This window comes from Salvelinus namaycush, chromosome 27 (assembly GCF_016432855.1).
Source record: "Salvelinus namaycush isolate Seneca chromosome 27, SaNama_1.0, whole genome shotgun sequence".
NCBI classification, from domain to species: Eukaryota; Metazoa; Chordata; class Actinopteri; order Salmoniformes; family Salmonidae; genus Salvelinus; species Salvelinus namaycush.
This window is the reverse complement of record NC_052333.1, coordinates 30714700-30733130: the sequence shown is the minus strand read 5'-3', so window position 1 is coordinate 30733130 and position 18431 is coordinate 30714700. Positions and strand designations below refer to the sequence as shown.

At 45.2% G+C, this 18431-nt stretch overlaps 1 protein-coding gene across 1 annotated transcript; it reads right to left on the bottom strand.

The window, feature by feature from the left end:
* Positions 1-732: 732 nt before the first annotated feature.
* On the bottom strand, positions 733-17785 carry LOC120022454 (sodium/potassium-transporting ATPase subunit alpha-3). Its single transcript, XM_038966364.1, has 20 exons — positions 17697-17785; positions 16930-16989; positions 16580-16783; positions 15569-15682; positions 14526-14660; positions 13723-13840; positions 12114-12382; positions 9942-10140; positions 9264-9508; positions 8723-8915; positions 8130-8442; positions 7137-7287; positions 6731-6899; positions 5975-6129; positions 3513-3636; positions 3234-3379; positions 2756-2886; positions 2483-2584; positions 2175-2266; positions 733-1678 (listed from the first exon to the last, which is right to left on the bottom strand). The coding sequence occupies exons 1-20, from the start codon at positions 17724-17726 to the stop codon at positions 1650-1652; spliced, it is 2979 nt and encodes a 992-aa protein (XP_038822292.1). The 5' UTR covers positions 17727-17785; the 3' UTR covers positions 733-1649.
* Positions 17786-18431: the final 646 nt, after the last annotated feature.

Genomic DNA, 18431 nt, shown 5'->3' with positions numbered 1-18431 from the left:
TCAGTGTTGTCTTATTTGGCTCGTGCGTAGAGTTTTGACACAATGAGCCAAATTCCGCAAAAAGTGTGTGAGCAATCGCAAAAAAACTGTAAGGTATCTTTGCTTTTACTCAAGTATGACAATTGGGTACTTTTTCCACCAGTGTATAAGTTTATGTTTTTTTAGGACTACTAGCTACAGTGCAGCAGGATCTAAATGGGAGGGAAAACAACAATGGATGTACAGCAATGTGAGAGCCTGGTGGTGTACAGAGAGGATATGAGCGTCATCATTATCGCCCGTATGTATTCCACTGAGGTGGTGAATGGGTACCTATGAAATGTTACTTTACCTTGATTATTCATTAGCATCTTTCCATGATTTCATTTTCCCGTTCTTTTTAGTGTGCCTTTAAAACATAATTTTTTATAAGTATTATTATTTTCCCAACCATGATGAGTGAGTAGGTAGAGCAGAATAATTGTGTGCGGTGTGAAAATAAGTGTAGTAAGAAGTGATGATCCTCTCACTATCGGCGCTCCCAACACACCTCATTGCAGACAACCCTTCAATCCCGCTGGTATGTAACTCGAGACATTCTCTCCGCCTTAAAGTGGTATCAGGAGTGTTGATAGTGTGAAAAATGTATTTATAGTCTTGTCTTTCTCTGCCAAACCCCACACACAAAAAGAAACTGAGGCCAAACTGGGAAAAAAAAGAGAGATCCTTATATTTTATTTCATTTCTTGCTGCTGTTTCGCATGTAAGGTACAGTGTCTTATTCCATGGTTCACTTATTTAAATAACAACATGGGAGAGAAATCTCTTTTTCTTAGGACACAGAAAGATTGTTGTATTTTATTAGCAGGGGTGAGTTGGGGGGAAGTCGCACGGTGCTCACCAACAGACGGATATAAACAGGGACGGACAGACGAGCAGTTCTCAGACCCACTCCTAACATTAAAAAACGCACAGTAATGTTACGAACAATTGTTTAGAAAACAACAACAACATTGTCAGAAAAACAGGAGGAGGAGGGAGGGGAACACGAGCAGGAAGGATGGGGATTTGTTTTACCCCTGTAGAGGCCGTGGGTGATTATTCCACATTTACTGGTGTCAGCGGTGGGATCTTTCTGCTATACCCATTGGGCCAGGGAGTGGTGGGAGTGGCTTGAGGGCCGTGTTAAGTAGAAGATTGGTGGAGGGAGCGTGTCGAGAGGATGGCGGGGTGGAACAGGTGACAACGACGCCACACCACTCGCCGTGGAATCTAGATGCAGCTGCCATTTTGTTGTCGATAGAGGAGAGCGATACAGGTATTTTGTACATGACAGTGTATTAGCACATTCATAAACAGTGTCATAACAGTATAGTAAACATTCGAAGAGTATTGGCAGTGTTGACTATGCTGTAGTCTTTTGGCAGAAAAAAAGGCAGAGACGAAGAGGGGCACAGGGATCTGGCGTGATCGTCCTGTTCCTCTCCTTCTCTGTGGTTGGTCCTCTTGTCCTCAAGGCGATGTTGGATGAAAATACGGGATGAGGAATGGAGGAGTTTTCAGATGCGGTTTCTTGTATGGTTTGTATGTGATTAGAGGGACGGGTGGAGGTAGGGAGGAGAAAAAGAGGGGGAGGTAAGGGGGTGAGAAGTAAAGAATGGTTTGATAATTTAATAGTATGTCTCCTTTTCCACCCAGCCTAAAGAGAAAGGAAGGAGAAAATGAAGGGAATAGAGAGAAAGAGGGAGAGCAATTATTTTTAATTGAAACAGCAAACATTTGTATCAGGGGCAGTGGTGTAAAACATTTCCAATTGTCATACTTGAGTAAAAGTAAAGATACCATAATAGAAAATGACTCAAGTAAAAGTGAAAGTCACCCAGTAAAATACTACCCTAAAAGTATTTGGTTTTAAATATACATAAGTACCAAATGTAAATATAATTGCTAAAACATACTTAAGTATCAAAAGAGAAGTATAAAAGGATGAATAATTTAAAATTCCTTATATTAAGCAAACCCGACAGCAGCATTTTCTTGTTTTTTTCAATTTTGTAGCATGATGTACAACAGTACCCACAATGCTCTGTGAAAGACACCCAGTTCTATCATAGTAAATGTTATTATGGGTACTGTAGTACGTCATACACAAGTCTATAGTGAGTACAGTAAGTGTGTTTGTGAGAAACTAGTACCTCCGGGGTTTCGGCGCAGGATGAGTTTTCGGATCTCATCGTAAACAAAGATGAGGAAACTGTACGGGAACGCACAGAACCACCAGCTGGGCCTGAGACAGAGAAAGACGGATGGAGAGAAAAAGGAAGGAAAAGCCAGAGGGCCATTCAGTTGAGTGAATAATTCTCCTTAAAGAGGAAATCATTTCCCCATTAATGGATTGAAATAGTCTCCAGTCCACACAGTGGTACTTTACTGTCATATAAACATCCCTCAGCAGAGGGTGCTGTTGCTCTGTGTGAATGAGAACAGAGGCTGGAGTACTCACTTGAGAGGGTACATCCTGAGAGCCACGTCCATGCCTGGGGTGTAGGACAGGAAAGCAGCCAGCGCCGTCTCCTCAAACAGCCCAAAGATCAAGATCTTATTCCTGTAAAAAAACAAATAATTCATCTCAACATTTATCCTAGCTATGAGAGACATAACGTAGAGGGGCTTCACAACCCTACAAAATCTGAATAGGGAAAAGAAGAGGTCTGCTTTTTAATCATGCCAAAGTCTGTGTCATTAGAGGACAGGTGGAAATATAAAAGGTTCTGACCTCATGCCCTGCTGGAAGACAGAGTTGCGCCTGGTCTTGCAGATGATGACGTCAGCCCACTGTACCACCACAATACTGACGAAGAAGGCTGTGTGACAGGTGTACTCCACTATCTTCCTCTGTTCATAGGTCTGGCATGCGAGGGAGAGGAAATCACAAGGAGGGAGGGTTAAAGAGCGAACGAGAGTAGAGGTAACTAAGTGGAACGTTGTGGTGATGACTAAGTGGAACGTTGTGGTGATGATTAAGTGGAACGTTGTGGTGATGACTAAGCAGAAAGCTCTGGTGATGACTAAGAGAGCAATTCATTTAATGAGACTAATGAGGACTGGATGAAAGAAAATAAGATGACAGAGGGGTAAAAAAGTTAGAGTGAGTAAAGACGAGAGAAAGAAAGAGTAAAAAAAGAAAAAGAAAAAAAGGAGAAGAAAAAAGAAAACGGAGAGAGAAAAAAAAGAGAGAAAGGTGGGCAGTGTACCCATTGCTGTCCGTAGCTGTCCTCTAGGTCGTTGTTGGAGCGGTCGTCCCAGTTTAGCCTGATGCCCACCAATAAAGAGGGAAGGAAACCATTCTCTGCCAGGATCACAAAGTAGGAGAAGAACCCTCCCAGAGCCTGGATCATCCCTACAGAGACAGAGGGAGGAAGATGTGTTAGCTTTATCTACTCTGCCTATAGAACTAGAATTAGAATTAGGCCAGGAGTCAATCCATCGCAGACTAACGATGTGAACACAGAGATAGACTTTTAAAAACCCACCAATCTGTCCGTAGGCGATACTGATCAGCCTCTCATTCACCAGTTTGTCCCTGGCTGGGTTTCTGGGCTGTCTCTTCATAATGTCACTCTCTGCTGCCTCGTAGGCAAGGGAGATAGCTGGCACCTGTAGGCATACAGTAGGGTTAGGAGAAGGTGGTGGATGTCAATACACATTCCAATAGACTGACTCTCTTTGTGGTGCAAAGGACAACAGACCAAAGCACACACTTGGATGAGATTACTGACCTTCGATTCAAATTACGTACATACCCCAACCAGAAGCCATGGATTACAGGCAACATTCACACTGAGCTAAAGGGTAGAGCTGCCGCTTTCAAGGAGCAGGACTCTAACCCAGAAGCTTATAAGAAATCCCGCTATGCCCTCAGATGAACCATCAAACAGGCAAAGCTTCAATACAGGACTAAGATCGAATCGTACTACACCGGCTCTGATGCTCGTTGGATGTGGCAGGGCCTGCAAACTATTACAGACTACAAAGGGAAGCACAGCCAAGAGCTGCCCAGTGACACAAGCCTACCAGATGAGCAAAATAACTTATATGCTCGCTTCGAGGCAAGTAACACTGAAACATGCATGAGAGCATCAGTTGTTCCGGGCAACTGTGTGATCACGCTCTCTGCAGCCGATGTGAGTAAGATCTTTAAACAGGTCAACATTCACAAGGCTGCAAGGCCAGACAGATTACCAGGACAACTGGAAAGTGTCTACACTGACATTTTCAACCTCTCCCTGTCTGAGTCTGTAATACCAACATGTTTCAAACAGACCACCATAGTCCCTGTGCCCAATAACACTAAGGTAACCTGCCTAAATGACTACTGACCCGTAGCACTCCCATCTGTTGCCATGAAATGCTTTGAAAGTCTGGTCATGGCTCACATCAACACCATTATCCCAGAAACCCTAGACCCACTCCAATTTGCATACCGCCCCAACAGATCCACAGATGATGCAATCTCTATTGCACTCCACAATGCCCTTTCACACCTGGACAAAAGGAAAACCTACAGTATGTGAGAATGTTATTCATTGACTACAGCTCAACGTTCAATACCATAGTGCCCTCAAAGCTCATCACTAAGCTAAGGACCCTGGGACTAAACACCTTCCTCTGCAACTGGATCCTGAACATCCTGACGGGCTGCCTCCAGGTGGTAAGGGTGGGTAACAACACATCCGCCACGCTGATCCTCAACACGGGGGCCCCTCAGGGGTGCGTGAACAGTAAGTCGCTCTGGATAAGAGCGTCTGCTAAATGACTAAAATGTAATGTAAATGTAACAGTCCCCTCCTGTACTCCCTGTTCACTCATGACTGCACGGCCAGGCACGACTCCAACACCATCATTAAGTTTGCCTATGACACAACAGCCTGATCACAGACAACAATGAGACAGCCTATAGAGAGGAGGTCAGAGACCGGACCGTGTGGTGGAAGGACAACAACCTCTCCCTCAACGTGATCAAGACAAAGGAGATGATTGTGGACTACAGGAAAAGGAGGACCGAGCATTCTCATCGACAGGGCTGTAGTGGAGCAGGTTGAGAGCCTCAAGTTCCTTGGCGTCCACATCACGAACAAACTAACATGGTCCAAGCACACCAAGACAGTCGCGAAGAGGGCACGACAAAACCTATTCCCCCTCAGGAGACTGAAAAGATTTGGCATGGGTCCTCAGATCCTGAAAATGTTTTACAGCTGCACCATCGAGAGCATCCTGACGGGTTGCATCACTGCCTGGTATGGCAACTGCTCGGTCTCCAACCGCAAGGCACTACAGAGGGTAGTGCGTACGGCTCAGTACATCACCGGGGCCAAGCTTCCTGCCATCCAGGACCTCTATACCAGGCGGTGTCAGAGGAAGGCCCTAAAAATTGTCAAAGACTCCAGCCACCCTAGCGGTACCGGAGCGCCAAGTCTAGGTCCAAGAGGCTTCTAAACAGCTTTTACCCCCAAACCACAAGACTCCTGAACATCTAATCAAATGGCTACCCAGACTATTTGCATTGCCCCCCCCCCCCCCCCGCTCTTCTACACTGCTGCTACTCTCTGTTTATTATCTATGCATAGTCACTTTAATAACTATACCTACAGTACATGTACATATTACCTCAATTACCTCGACACCGGTGCCCCGGACATTAACTCTGTACTGGTACCCCCTGTATATAGCCCCGCTATTGTAATTTACTGCTGCTCTTTAATAAATGATTTGTTTTTCTTGTCTCTTACCTTTTGGGGGGTATTTTCTTAAAACGGCATTGTTGGTTAAGAGCTTGTAAGTAAGCATTTCACTGTAAGGTCTACACCTTTTGTATTCTGCGCATGTGACAAATACAATTTGACTTGATTTGAAATGGTATAAATTGAACAAACTACAATTTGCCTGTGTGTGTGTGCATGTGCCATGCATGTGTGGGTGTGTGTCTGTATGTCACCATGTCGGTTCCCAGGTCAATACAGAGGATGGTGATGGTCCCTAGAGGCAGTGGGATGTTGACCAGGATGAAGAAGAGGAAGGGGGTGATCTCAGGGATGTTACTGGTCAGGGTGTAGGCAATGGACTTCTTCAGGTTGTCAAAGATCAGACGGCCTGGAGGGGCACAAGAGAAAAAGCTTGTATAGGCTAGCCCAGGACGACATCATTATATATCTTATTTTCATACAATAGGCTCATATTACAGATCGGTTACCTTTCTAAACAGCACTTTTCTTTTGTCTCTAAATATTCCATGACCTCTCTTTTCTTGTCTCCTTCTTTACTCTCGCTGACCTTTTTCACTCTCTTCATCCTACCTGTCATTCATACCACCCCCTTTCTCTCCTTCATTTTCATCCTCCTAACAGATGTGGGATCTTAATTTGAGCCAATTTGCTACAGCAGGAAAGTAATCCTGCAGCAACAGGAAATGTGAATTATTATGTGGATTATAATTAATGGGCATTTTTGTAGGGGTTGATACATTTCTCGTAAGGGAAAATCAAGTCTGAAATTTTTAAAAAGCTAATTAATTTAAATTTTTCATTTCTTGCATTGCAGAAAAGTTCTCCTGCAACAAGGTGATCAAATTAAGATCCTACATCTGTATACCTCTTTCCCTCCTACCTTTCTCCTCCCTGCTTCTTTCCCTCGTTTTCCCTCCCTCCTTCCCTTCTTTCCTCACTCCTTCCCTCCCTCTCCCTCTGTCCCTCACCCTCTTCCACTCCGGTGACGATGGAGGCGAAGTTGTCGTCCAGCAGGATCATGTCAGCGGCTTGTTTGGACACGTCTGAGCCGGAGATCCCCATGGCGACCCCGATGTCAGCCTTCTTCAGGGCAGGAGAGTCGTTCACACCATCACCAGTCACAGCCACGATGGCACCCTGAGAGACAGGTTAGTGAAAACTATTAAAGGCCTCCTAGAAAAGCCTTCATATTCTATCTACTACTGTATGAGAATCTGTGGTGGAGAATCTGTTTCTTCAGATTTCTATACTTTAAAGTCCTTTCATGTCAAGAAAGCCAGACGTGTCTGTTTGTGTGCATGTGTGTGTGCACATTGCATGACTGTCTCTCTCTGTGTGTGTGTGTGTGCGTGTGCGTGCGTGCGTGTGCCTCACCTGTCTCTGGCAGCCCTCCACGATGATGAGTTTCTGCTGGGGGGAGGTCCTGGCGAACACAATCTCAGTGTGGTTCCTCAGGATATCATCCATCTGATCCTGGGACAGATCCTTCAGGTCTGTCCCGTGGATCACACACGCCTTGGCATCCCTGGAACACACACACACAGGAAGACAGTGAGTGAGAGTATGGTTGGTATCACTGAGACAGACACACACAGAGCCGCAGAAAGTTAGTGTTTTTAGTTCATACGCTTATGCCAGTAATTGGGTGTAGACTGACTGACTATCTGACTGAGTGCTTGGTTAAGTACACTGAGTGTACAAAACATTAGGAACACCTTCCTAATATTGAGTTGCACCACCTTTTGCCCTCAGAACAGCCTCAATTTATTTGGTAATGGACTCGACAAGGTGTCAAAAGCATTCCACAGGGATGCTGGCCCATGTTGACTCCAATGCTTCCCACATTTGTGTCAAGTTGTCTGGATGTCTTTTGGGTGGTGGACCATTCTTGATACACACGGGAAAGTGTTGAGCGTGAAAAACCCAGCAGCGTTGCAGTTCTTGACACAAACCAGAGAGCCTGGCACCGACTACCATACCCCGTTAAAAGTCACTGAAATATTTTGTCTTGCCCGTTCACCCTCTGAACGGCACACATAAACAATCCATGTCTCAATTGTCACAAGGTTCAAAAATCCTTCTTTAACCCGTATCCTCCCCTTCATCTACACTGATTGAAGTGGATTTAACAAGTGACATCAATAAGGGATCATAGCTTTCACCTGGTCAGTCTATGTCATGGAAAGAGCAGTTGTTCCTAATGTTGTGTACACTCACTGTATATATGTGTGAAAGCAAGATAGATAAAGTATGCTCACACACACACACACACACACACACACACACACACACACACACACACACACACACACACACACACACACACACACACACACACACACACACACACACACACACACTCCTTACCTGGGATTGACCTGGCTGACAGGGATATTGAGGCGAGAGGCGATGTCCTCCACGGTCTCGTTGCCCTCGGAGATGATGCCCACGCCCTTGGCGATAGCCTTGGCTGTGATTGGATGATCGCCGGTCACCATGATGACTTTGATGCCAGCGGAGCGACATTTCCCCACGGCGTCGGGCACGGCTGCACGGGGAGGGTCAATCATGGACATGAGACCCACGAAGCACAGGTTCTCTGTGGTGAAGTTGACGTCGTCACAGTCGAAGGCAAAGCCCTTGGGGTACTGGTCCTCAGGCATTAGCAGGTGGCAGAAGCCTAGGGAGTGACAGTATTAGATTGGTAGTATTGTCAGTATTAGTGTATGCATTCTGAAAGGCCTCTTTAGGTTCCCATTTCTTACCCTCTTCCCTCTTCTCATCCCTCCCTCCCTCTCTCTCTCTCTCTCTCTCTTACCGAGTACTCTCCCTCCTAGTCCTCCCAGCAAGCGCCCTGGAACTTTCTATACCTCTCTCCCACCCTCTTGTTTACCCAGGACTCCCTCCCTCAACCCTCCTCTGTCCTCTCTCCCTATCGCCCTCTCTCCCTCCTGTCTCACCGAGTACTCTCTCTCCCAGTCCTCCCAGCTCCATGTAGGCGTTCTGGAAGGCCTCCTTCATCTCCTCATCCATGGGCTGCTCCTTGCCCTGGATCAAGATGGTGGAGCAGCGGTCCAGGATCCTCTCTGGCGCTCCCTTCATCACCAGCAGGTAGCGGTTGTCGGTCTCGTCCTCCGTCTCATGCACAGAGAGCTGGGGAGAGAGTCAAGGGGGGAGCACAATCATACACTGTGTTCAACCTCTTATACAAAGCCCTTTTACAAACTGTTTATATAAGGATTTAGAAACCCCTTGTTTCCCCTGACCATAGCTTCAACCCTAACCCGGACCCAGGTGAGACCAGGGTCAGACCCACATCCACACCTAGGGCCGTATGTATCCAGCTGATTCAGGATCGCTTTTGCCTTTTATAACACAGTGAATAAGATCACATGGATAGGTGTAACCTGATCCTAGATCAGCACTCCTACTCTGAGACATTTGATACATACAGCCCCAGGGATCCAGGGTGCGCACTTGTTCCCCATATTGGTCCCTCACCTGGTACTTGTTGGTGGAGTTGAAGGGGATCTCGGCCACCTTCTTGTTCTTCTCCCTCATCTGTCTGACGCTGCCGCAGGACAGCTCGATACATTTCAGCAGCGCGGACTCGGAGGCGTCACCCGCCACGTCCCTCTTCAGGATTGGAAGCTGATCCTGAGCCGCTTTGAACTGCGCCCGGTTACACAGGGCCGCCACGCGCGCCAGCGCCAACCACGTCTCCGAGCTCTTGTCGAAAGAGGCGCCTGGGGAGAAGAGAGGGAGGAAGAATTGTTCGTGACAGACACATGGTTGTTGCATTCATGTGCTCACAGGCAGCCCTGAAGCCTTCATCAAGGCCTGCATGAATACATGTACTACCATTAAAAAAATGCTAATCCTTTGATACAAGATGTTACAAACAACATAAGGCCAATCTTTGATGGCCTAGTTATTCCCTAACACAGTGGTCTGAAACTTCTGACTCGGGTGCCACATCAGGCCTGCAAACCACATTACGCTGGTTTGCAAAATTGTATCTAATTCCAGAGACTACAAGACTATCTAAATCACCTAAACGGGTGCCACCGTATGAATAACTGTGTTCACAATATGTATACCTAAGATGTATTGACTTTGATGTTATATAGTAAAGAACATAAACAACGAGTTCAGTGAACTTAAACCCCTCTCTCCTACCAGACTGGTCCTCCGTGGTGTCGGCCTCGTGGATCTGGTTGTCGAACCACATGTGGGCCACGGTCATCCTGTTCTGGGTCAGCGTGCCTGTCTTATCAGAGCAGATGGTGGAGGTGGAGCCCAGGGTCTCCACAGCCTCAAGGTTCTTCACCAGGCAGTTCTTACGAGCCATACGCTTAGCGGTCAGGGTCAGACACACCTGAGAGAGAGAAGAAGAAGAGACGGAAAAAAGAGAGAGACAGAGAAAGGAGAGAGAAAAGAGAGAGAAAAGAGAGAGACAGAAAAAGGAGAGAGAAAAGAGAGAGACAGAGAAAGGAGAGAGAAAAGAGAGAGACAGAGAAAGGAGAGAGAAAAGAGAGAGACAGAGAAAGGAGAGAGAAAAGAGAGAGAAAAGAGAGAGAAAAGAGAGAGACAGAGAAAGGGGAGAGAAAAGAGAGAGACAGAGAAAGGGGAGAGAAAAGAGAGAGACAGAGAAAGGAGAGAGAAAAGAGAGAGAAAAGAGAGAAAAGAGAGAGAAAAGAGAGAGAAAAGAGAGAGACAGAGAAAGAAAAGAGAGAGACAGAGAAAGGAGAGAGAAAAGAGAGAGACAGAGAAAGGAGAGAGAAAAGAGAGAGACAGAGAAAAGAGAGAGAAAAGAGAGAGAAAAGAGAGAGACAGAGAAAGGAGAGAGAAGAGAGAGAGACAGAGAAAGGAGAGAGAAGAGAGAGACAGAGAAAGGAGAGAGAAAAGAGAGAGAAAAGAGAGAGAAAAGAGAGAGACAAGAGAGAAAAGAGAGAAAAGAGAGAGACAGAGAAAGGAGAGAGAAAAGAGAGAGAAAATAGAGAAAAGAGAGAGAAAAGAGAGAAAGGAGAGATACAGAGAAAGGAGAGAGAAAAGAGAGAGACAGAGAAAGGAGAGAGAAAAGAGAGACAGAGAAAGGAGAGAGAAAAGAGAGAGACAGAGAAAGGAGAGAGAAAAGAGAGAGAAAAGAGAGAGACAAGAGAGAAAAGAGAGAGAAAAGAGAGACACAGAGAAAGGAGAGAGAAAAGAGAGAGACAGAGAAAGGAGAGAGAAAAGAGAGAGACAGAGAAAGGAGAGAGAAAAGAGAGAGAAAAGAGAGAGAAAAGAGAGAGAAAAGAGAGAGAAAAGATTAGTACCGAATCATGAACGTAAAAACATGGGATGCACAACTCCAGGTGTAGACACACTAGACCCTCAAACCAATCAACAACTTACTTGCATCTGCAGAGAAGAAACCCATGACAATCCAATACAAGATAACTACACACTTACCCTTGAGACGTGGAGTTGTACAAACCCCCACCATTCCACCCCCCCCGTTCCCCACTACATTAAAATGCACTCGCGCTAAATCAAATACTGCAGTATATTTCACAGCCCAGAAAGAGAAACGCAGAAAGATAGAAAGAAAGAGAAGGAAAGCCAAGCACAGAGTAAAAAGCAGTGAAAGGCAGGCGCCAGTGTTTCATGCGACTTTCAAAATGGCGGAACGTACCGTGGGCCATATAGGCTACTAGCCAAGCAGCGAGAGTGGCAACAGCCCAGCATTTACATTAACATTAGCCTAGCATTTATCAGTCTCTCTTAACAGTTGTCATAGAAGACAACTGACCAGGAGGAGTCACTGACACTGACTGACGCAGGCGTAGAGAGAGCCTGAAAAAGAGACACAGACACAAAGAGGGAAGAAGAGAGAAAAAGAGAGAGAGATACAGGTACACAAAAATCAAAGGGCTGTGGAGAGAGAGAGAGAGAGACAGAAAGAGAGAGAGAGAGAGAGAGAAAGAGAGAGAGACAGAAAGAGAGAGAGAGCGAGAGAGAGAGAGAGAAAGAGAGAGAGAGAGAGAGATACACTAATAGTGGAGAGATACACCACCACAACCATCAAAGAAGACACGTTGATGGATACAAGCGCCTCTATTATTACAGACAGACGGATAACCACACAGCGATACTGAAACACATGGAAATATTAGCACAGAGATATAACACACAGAGTAAGAGACAGACAGACAGACAGACACAGAAGTACAACACAAGACACCGACACAGAGGAAAAAGCAGAATACACACACAAACACACAGTCCACTCCTCACTACCCCCCAACTTCCCATCGCAACCCCGTCCACCACACCACACAACACAACAAATCCACCAAAATATCCCCTCACAGTGACAGTAGCCAGCAGGCCCTCGGGCACGTTGGCCACGATGATGCCGATGAGGAAGATGACGGCCTCCAGCCAGGTGTAGCCCAGGCAGACGGCCAGGATGAAGAAGGTGATGCCCAGGAACACGGCCACGCCTGTGATCAGGTGGATGAAGTGCTCGATCTCCTTGGCGATGGGGGTCTTGCCCGACTCTAGACCGGAGGTGAGGGTGGCGATACGGCCCATGACGGTACGGTCGCCGGTGCACACCACGATGCCACGCGCCGTGCCTGGTGACGGTGAGGAGAAGAGAAGGAAGTTAGATGACTTTACTTGCATGTTATATTGGTGTATCGTCAAAGATTTGGAATACCTTTTGTGGTGCCATGTGTAAAATGATGAGTTACCCCCATACAATGAAAAGCACTTTGAGGAAAAACTCAAAGTGCAAATAAAATGTTTTTAATCATCATTTTTTGTATCACTCCCTTATAGTAAATGTCCCTAAAGTAATCATTCAAAAAATTATAATACTGAACTGCTGAAGTGCTCTTTACTGAAATGCCACTGAAGAATTTCTTATCGCCACCAGTGCAGGTGCCATACACTGTTCTGACCACATGGGGGCGGCATAAACCATTCCATGAAGTAAATCATAGTTCTTTAGTATATTTGGGGCCTACAGGTAACCAGTGCCTGGCATTAGCTTCATCAGACAACTAAGGCCTAGATTCAATCAGATCAGCGTTAACCTGCCGTAACTGACAATTGCACAGCATATCAGCGTTTTTTTGTTTAGGCAATGTTGGATGTGTAACTGCGTTGGAGCTGTCAAATCGGTGAGCGGCTGCCAAAGAGAAAGTGTAGGCTCTATAGAAATAATGACACTCAAATTGAAAAATCATGAAACAAAACAAGAAGTATTTATACGAGCCTAATTGAGGTGTGGATTACATTGCAACATGGCTGCATGGGATTTTTACTAATGCATCCAATGGGCAATGTCCGCGGCAGGTATAACACACAGGCCGATCGTGGCTTCGACCGCTCCAACGCAGTTACGCCTCCGACGTCGCCTAAACAAAAACAAATATATGCTATGCAGTTGTCGCTTACCGCTGGTTAAAGCTGAACTGACTGAATCTAGACCTTCGCCATGTGTGTCCTCCTCTGTTGACACTACCATTAGACCACTGAGCCATAGGGAGACGCTAAGCTAATATTGACACCAGATGGAGGGTTCTCAAAGATGAAGCAATATGGACAGATGGGAAGGAAAAGGGCAGCCAGGGAATTCAAAGAAGAGGGAGGAAGAGAGAGGTGAAAGAAAGAAGGAGAGAGAGACAGAGTGTGCGTGGGCGCTGGGTTGGGTGCTTGTTAAAATGGTGGGTGCCTTGTTGCTATGGCAGCCAGCATTTTCCACCTTAAACCCGTTGAGAGGTGGATAAAGAGAAGAAGAAAGAGAAAAAGAAAGAAAACACAGGAATGGAAAGACGACATGTAGAGTGATGGGGCAGTGATGGTTAAGACGACAACAATGATGATGATGATGATGATGAGAAGAAGGAAATGGGCCAGCAGGAAGAGGAAGAGGGAGATGGGGACGATGCAGTTGCCAAGACAACCGTACCTTCAACACAGTTGGTGGAGAAGAAAGCGACATTGCGGGTCTCCAGGGGGTTGTCATGGGTACAGTCAGGTGACCTGCTCTGGGGTTCTGATTCACCAGTCAGGGAGGAGTTATCCACCTATAGGAGAAGGACAAAATCCAGGGAACTTGATTACAATTTTAAAAAGCTTGTATGTGAAATATGTAGTTGCGTGAGTGTGTGTTATATTTTAATGCGAGCTATGTATATATATATGCGTGTGTGTGTGTGTGTGTATCAGTTTGTATTACTATCCTTGTGGGTACAGGAAATCCTCAAAAGTCCCCACAAGGATAGAAAAACAAGGAACATTCTCCAAAGGTTATTTTAAGCTTAGGGGTTAGGTTTACAATTAGGGGTAGGGTTAGAATTAGGGTTAGGTTTTTTAAATGTGATTTTTTAATCAAATAACTTTTTTGGTCCCCACAAGGATAGTGTGTGTGCCTGTGTAACGGATGTGAAATGGCTAGCTAGTTAGCGGGTACGCGCTAGTAGCGTTTCAATCAGTTACGTCACTTGCTCTGAAACCTAGATGTAGTGTTGCCCCTTGCTCTGCAAGGGCCGTGGCTTTTGTAGCGTTTCAATCAGTTACGTCACTTGCTCTGAAACCTAGATGTAGTGTTGCCCCTTGCTCTGCAAGGGCCGCGGCTTTTGTGGAGCGATGGGTAACGACGCTTCGTGGGTGTCAGTTGTTGATGTGTGCAGAAGGTCCCTGGTTCGCGCCCGGGTCGGGGCGAGGGGACGTACTAAAGTTATACTGTTACACCTGTGTGTGTAGGTTTACCTTGCAGCCGTGAGCAGAGACGATCCTGAGGTCGGCGGGGATCCTATCTCCTCCCTTCACCTCCACCAGGTCTCCAGCCACCACCTCCTCAGCGTTGATCTGCATCTTCTCGCCCTCACGGATCACCAGCGCTTGCTGTGGACAGAGGAAACCCCAATGGTGAAGTAGGAACCATAAACCAACCATTAACTGACTATACATAGAGGTGTAACACTGGGGTAACAGTAAAACCAACTACACGCTATCACTGACCATAAACCAACTGGTCATGATGGGGTTTTATGTTATAACTATGTAATTGCATTGAGACAGGCAGATAGTAGTACACTGTAAAGTAAGCAACTAACCATTGACTGACTATTGACACTGACCATAGAAAGAGTCTGGATAGAAAATGTGTACCTATGGACTGTACGTATAGACTACATAGAGACTGAACATTTGAGCCGATGTCTGAGTGGCTATTAACTCACCACTGAAAGACCATATGCTTCATGTTCACTTACAAAGACATAGAACAGACTAACCACTGGTTATAATGGCCAAAACAATGTCGGCTACGTGTGTTTTGAGGGGGAACATTTGGATTAGGGTCACAGGTTATTTTGAGTCAGTGCCACAACTACCCCACCCATTGTCATCTAGAAAAACAAGTTTGGATTATAATTTGTAAAACACATATGATGAGACTAATAGGATTGGAATTAGTATTACAGACACTGAGCCCTACGGTCAGGGATCATCAACTAGATTCAGGGCCGTTTCTTTCTCGAGCGGATGGTCTGGGAACATAATTCCAAATAATTTGTAGACTCCAAATTGACCGCAAGATTAAACAGTTATAACATTTGACTAATACATGATTATTTCAAACCTTGCTTACTTATTGGTATATGATCACACATATCTCTATACGTGGGAATATTTTGGAACAGATTTCCAGAATTAAAATCACTTGGAGTTGATTTGTTTTAAGGTCTTTTATGTCGGAATGTAGGAGACAATAGGATAGGGTGTTAAGGTCTAAGAAGAGGTTTGTTTACCTGGGGCACCATGTTCTTGAAGGACTCCATGATTTTGGAGCTCTTTGCCTCCTGGAAGTAGGAGAAACAGCCGGTGATGATGACCACAGCCGAGAGAACGATACCCAGGTACAACTGGAGAGAGAGAACGCAGCAAACAATGTAAAAAACAAACAGTATTGGAACATTTTATACAAATGTTCTTATAACGATTATGTCCTTCTACTAATGTTTTTCAAATAACATTTTCCCAGGACATTTTAAAAGCATTCATGGGATGTTGTCATGCTAAAGTTAGTTGAAAACCAAATTGGGACTCCATTGGAACGTTACCTAACGTTGCAGGAACGTTCACTGTTTGCTGGGAGAAATATAACTTCATTGTTTGATCATGTTAATATGGTGCCTAGCTTTTTAATTCATTTAGGTTTGGTTGAACTATATGGCTGGATCTAAAATGGCACATGCCATGCAGGGTTGGGGTCAATTCAGAATTGAATTGAGAATGGCTGATCAATTCCAATTCAGTTCTTGAATTTTGATTGAAATAGTACACAGGATGCAGAATTATTTGAATTTGAATGAATGGAAAATATATAGGATAGGAAATAAATCATTGATAAATTCAATGAAATTCGTGGAAATTCAAATGCCTCATTTAGTATTACCCAGGTACAACTGGAGAGAGAGAGAGCAAGGAGAGAGAGAAATATTGTTTAACCATTTATCATTTTAGATGGTGCCTATACTTCCCATTCATTTAGAGTTGGTTGAACCATATAGCTGGATCTAAGAAACACACGGGACTCTGACTCATCTCAACACTAGACACTTCCTTGTTCACCAAGTCATAGAGTTCCCTAAATATTTTAGTGCCAAGTAAGAATCAGCCACAACCTCCCAAGTTGAATCCTAATGCTACATTTTGGAAACACTACATTAAGCTGAACCCAAAAGACCATCTATAACCTTGCATCCCTTTGTCCCTGCCAAGTGATAATGGTGGCCATTTTGTGGGGGTCTGTCACTCACATTGTCTCCTGCGGGCTCGTCCTCGGTGGCGGCCTGGATGGCGTAGGCCAGGAAACAGAGGATGGCGCCAGTCCACAGCAGGATGGAGAAGCCACCGAACAGCTGGCGACAGAACTTGATCCACTCGGGGGTGGTGGGGGGGGGCGTGAGGGCGTTGGGGCCGTCACGAGCCAGGTACTCCGCGGCCTTAGCGTTGGTCAGACCCTGAAGGGGGGGGTGAGAGAGGAGGGAGGCTGATATTGTGGCTGATATTTTGTGTGACAACTGATATTACCATTAATGTTCTAATATGTTTCGTTTTAAAAGCCCCAACACAGGCTTTGGGAAAAGTCTTGCGGTGATGAACTTACCTGGACTATGTCGGTAGAGTACTTCTGGCATACCTCCTCGATGGACATCTTGTGTTCCGTCTATTAGAGAAAAGTTGAAACATTGAATAAATCTCTAGTTTTAACTACATTCTCGCGAATATATATTGTGAATAGCGCTGGAGACATTTTCCAGCTGTGTTTCAGAGGGATATTAATATTCTCATGGTTTGGCCTTATGCCTCATAACAGAGTACATCTTCTTCAAACAGTATTAGTTTATATTGGAAGTGCCTCTCGCCACAAACTACTATTCGTACAAGAAAAAAACAATTTTCCTTTGCTTGACACCCATGAGATTAATTTACTGCCAACAATAAAATAGATTTTCAGGAATACAGGCTGTCAAAATCCATTGTCCAAACATCTGAGAAGTCATTTATTAACAACTTTGTTGCTGTCCCAAACAGAATACATAAAGACTGCCCACGGGGAACACACAGGTTGAATCAACGTTGTTTCCACGTCACTTCAATGAAATTACATTGAACCAACGCGGAATAGACGTTGAATTGATGTCTGTGCCCAGTGGGTACTCTTTAGGATAGTGTTTCTCAAACTTTTATTATACCAGTGTCCTTCCTCCTTAGGCTAAAACTAACACTCTAGATTAATCTAAATAGGTTTCAGCTAACCATCTGAGGGACCAGTTAGCAACATCCCAGGAACCAGTGCCGGTCGCAGGACACACTGCTCGAGGCCACGGTGCACTGACAGGAAACAGGAAGTAGGAATGATGCACTACATACCAAGGGAACTTCCTTCTTCAATTCCTCCATGTCCTTGATCTTCTTGTCTGCCTTGGAGTCCGCCTTCTTGGGGGACTCCTTCTCGTCCTTCTCCGTCGTGGTGGCCACGCGGTAGCTGTCTGACCGTCCATACTGCAAGACAAACAAAGAGAGTCTCAGAACACAGATCCCTGACTAGTCCATATTTTACATAGACAAAGGTTGGTTAATACACCGTGTGGGTCAGCTAATCCCACAAACCACCATTTTAGGCTGTGAATGCCTCAATGCTGCCGAAGTAACTTTGAGTATGGCAGTGAAGTGGGCTTCCTGGTGCCAGCTGGTGTCCTACGTGCACCACAACCTAAAGCCACAATTACATAGGAATTCATGCACTCAGATAACCCACAATATCATTGTTAGCTACTTGAGTGTGGGCCACAATCAAACAAGCAAACAGAGAATGAAGTGCAAGGCTGACATAATTATATGATTGGGCATAGCTCCGTAAATATTTTCCACTCTAGCTTTGTATATTCCACATGAAAATGATCAAAGTATAACAGCCAGGAGGATGTGTGCATGACATGGTCCAGAATGGAAGGTTTTGTATCATCAGGACCAATTGGTTATGCTTTAAAACTAGGCTACTTTACTAGGCGTCTCCTATAGGTAGTGCACTATCCAAATTCCCACCACTTGAGAGTGTTTCATTTCCCAGTTGAACATGTTTATGTTCCCCAACATTAAAGGTGT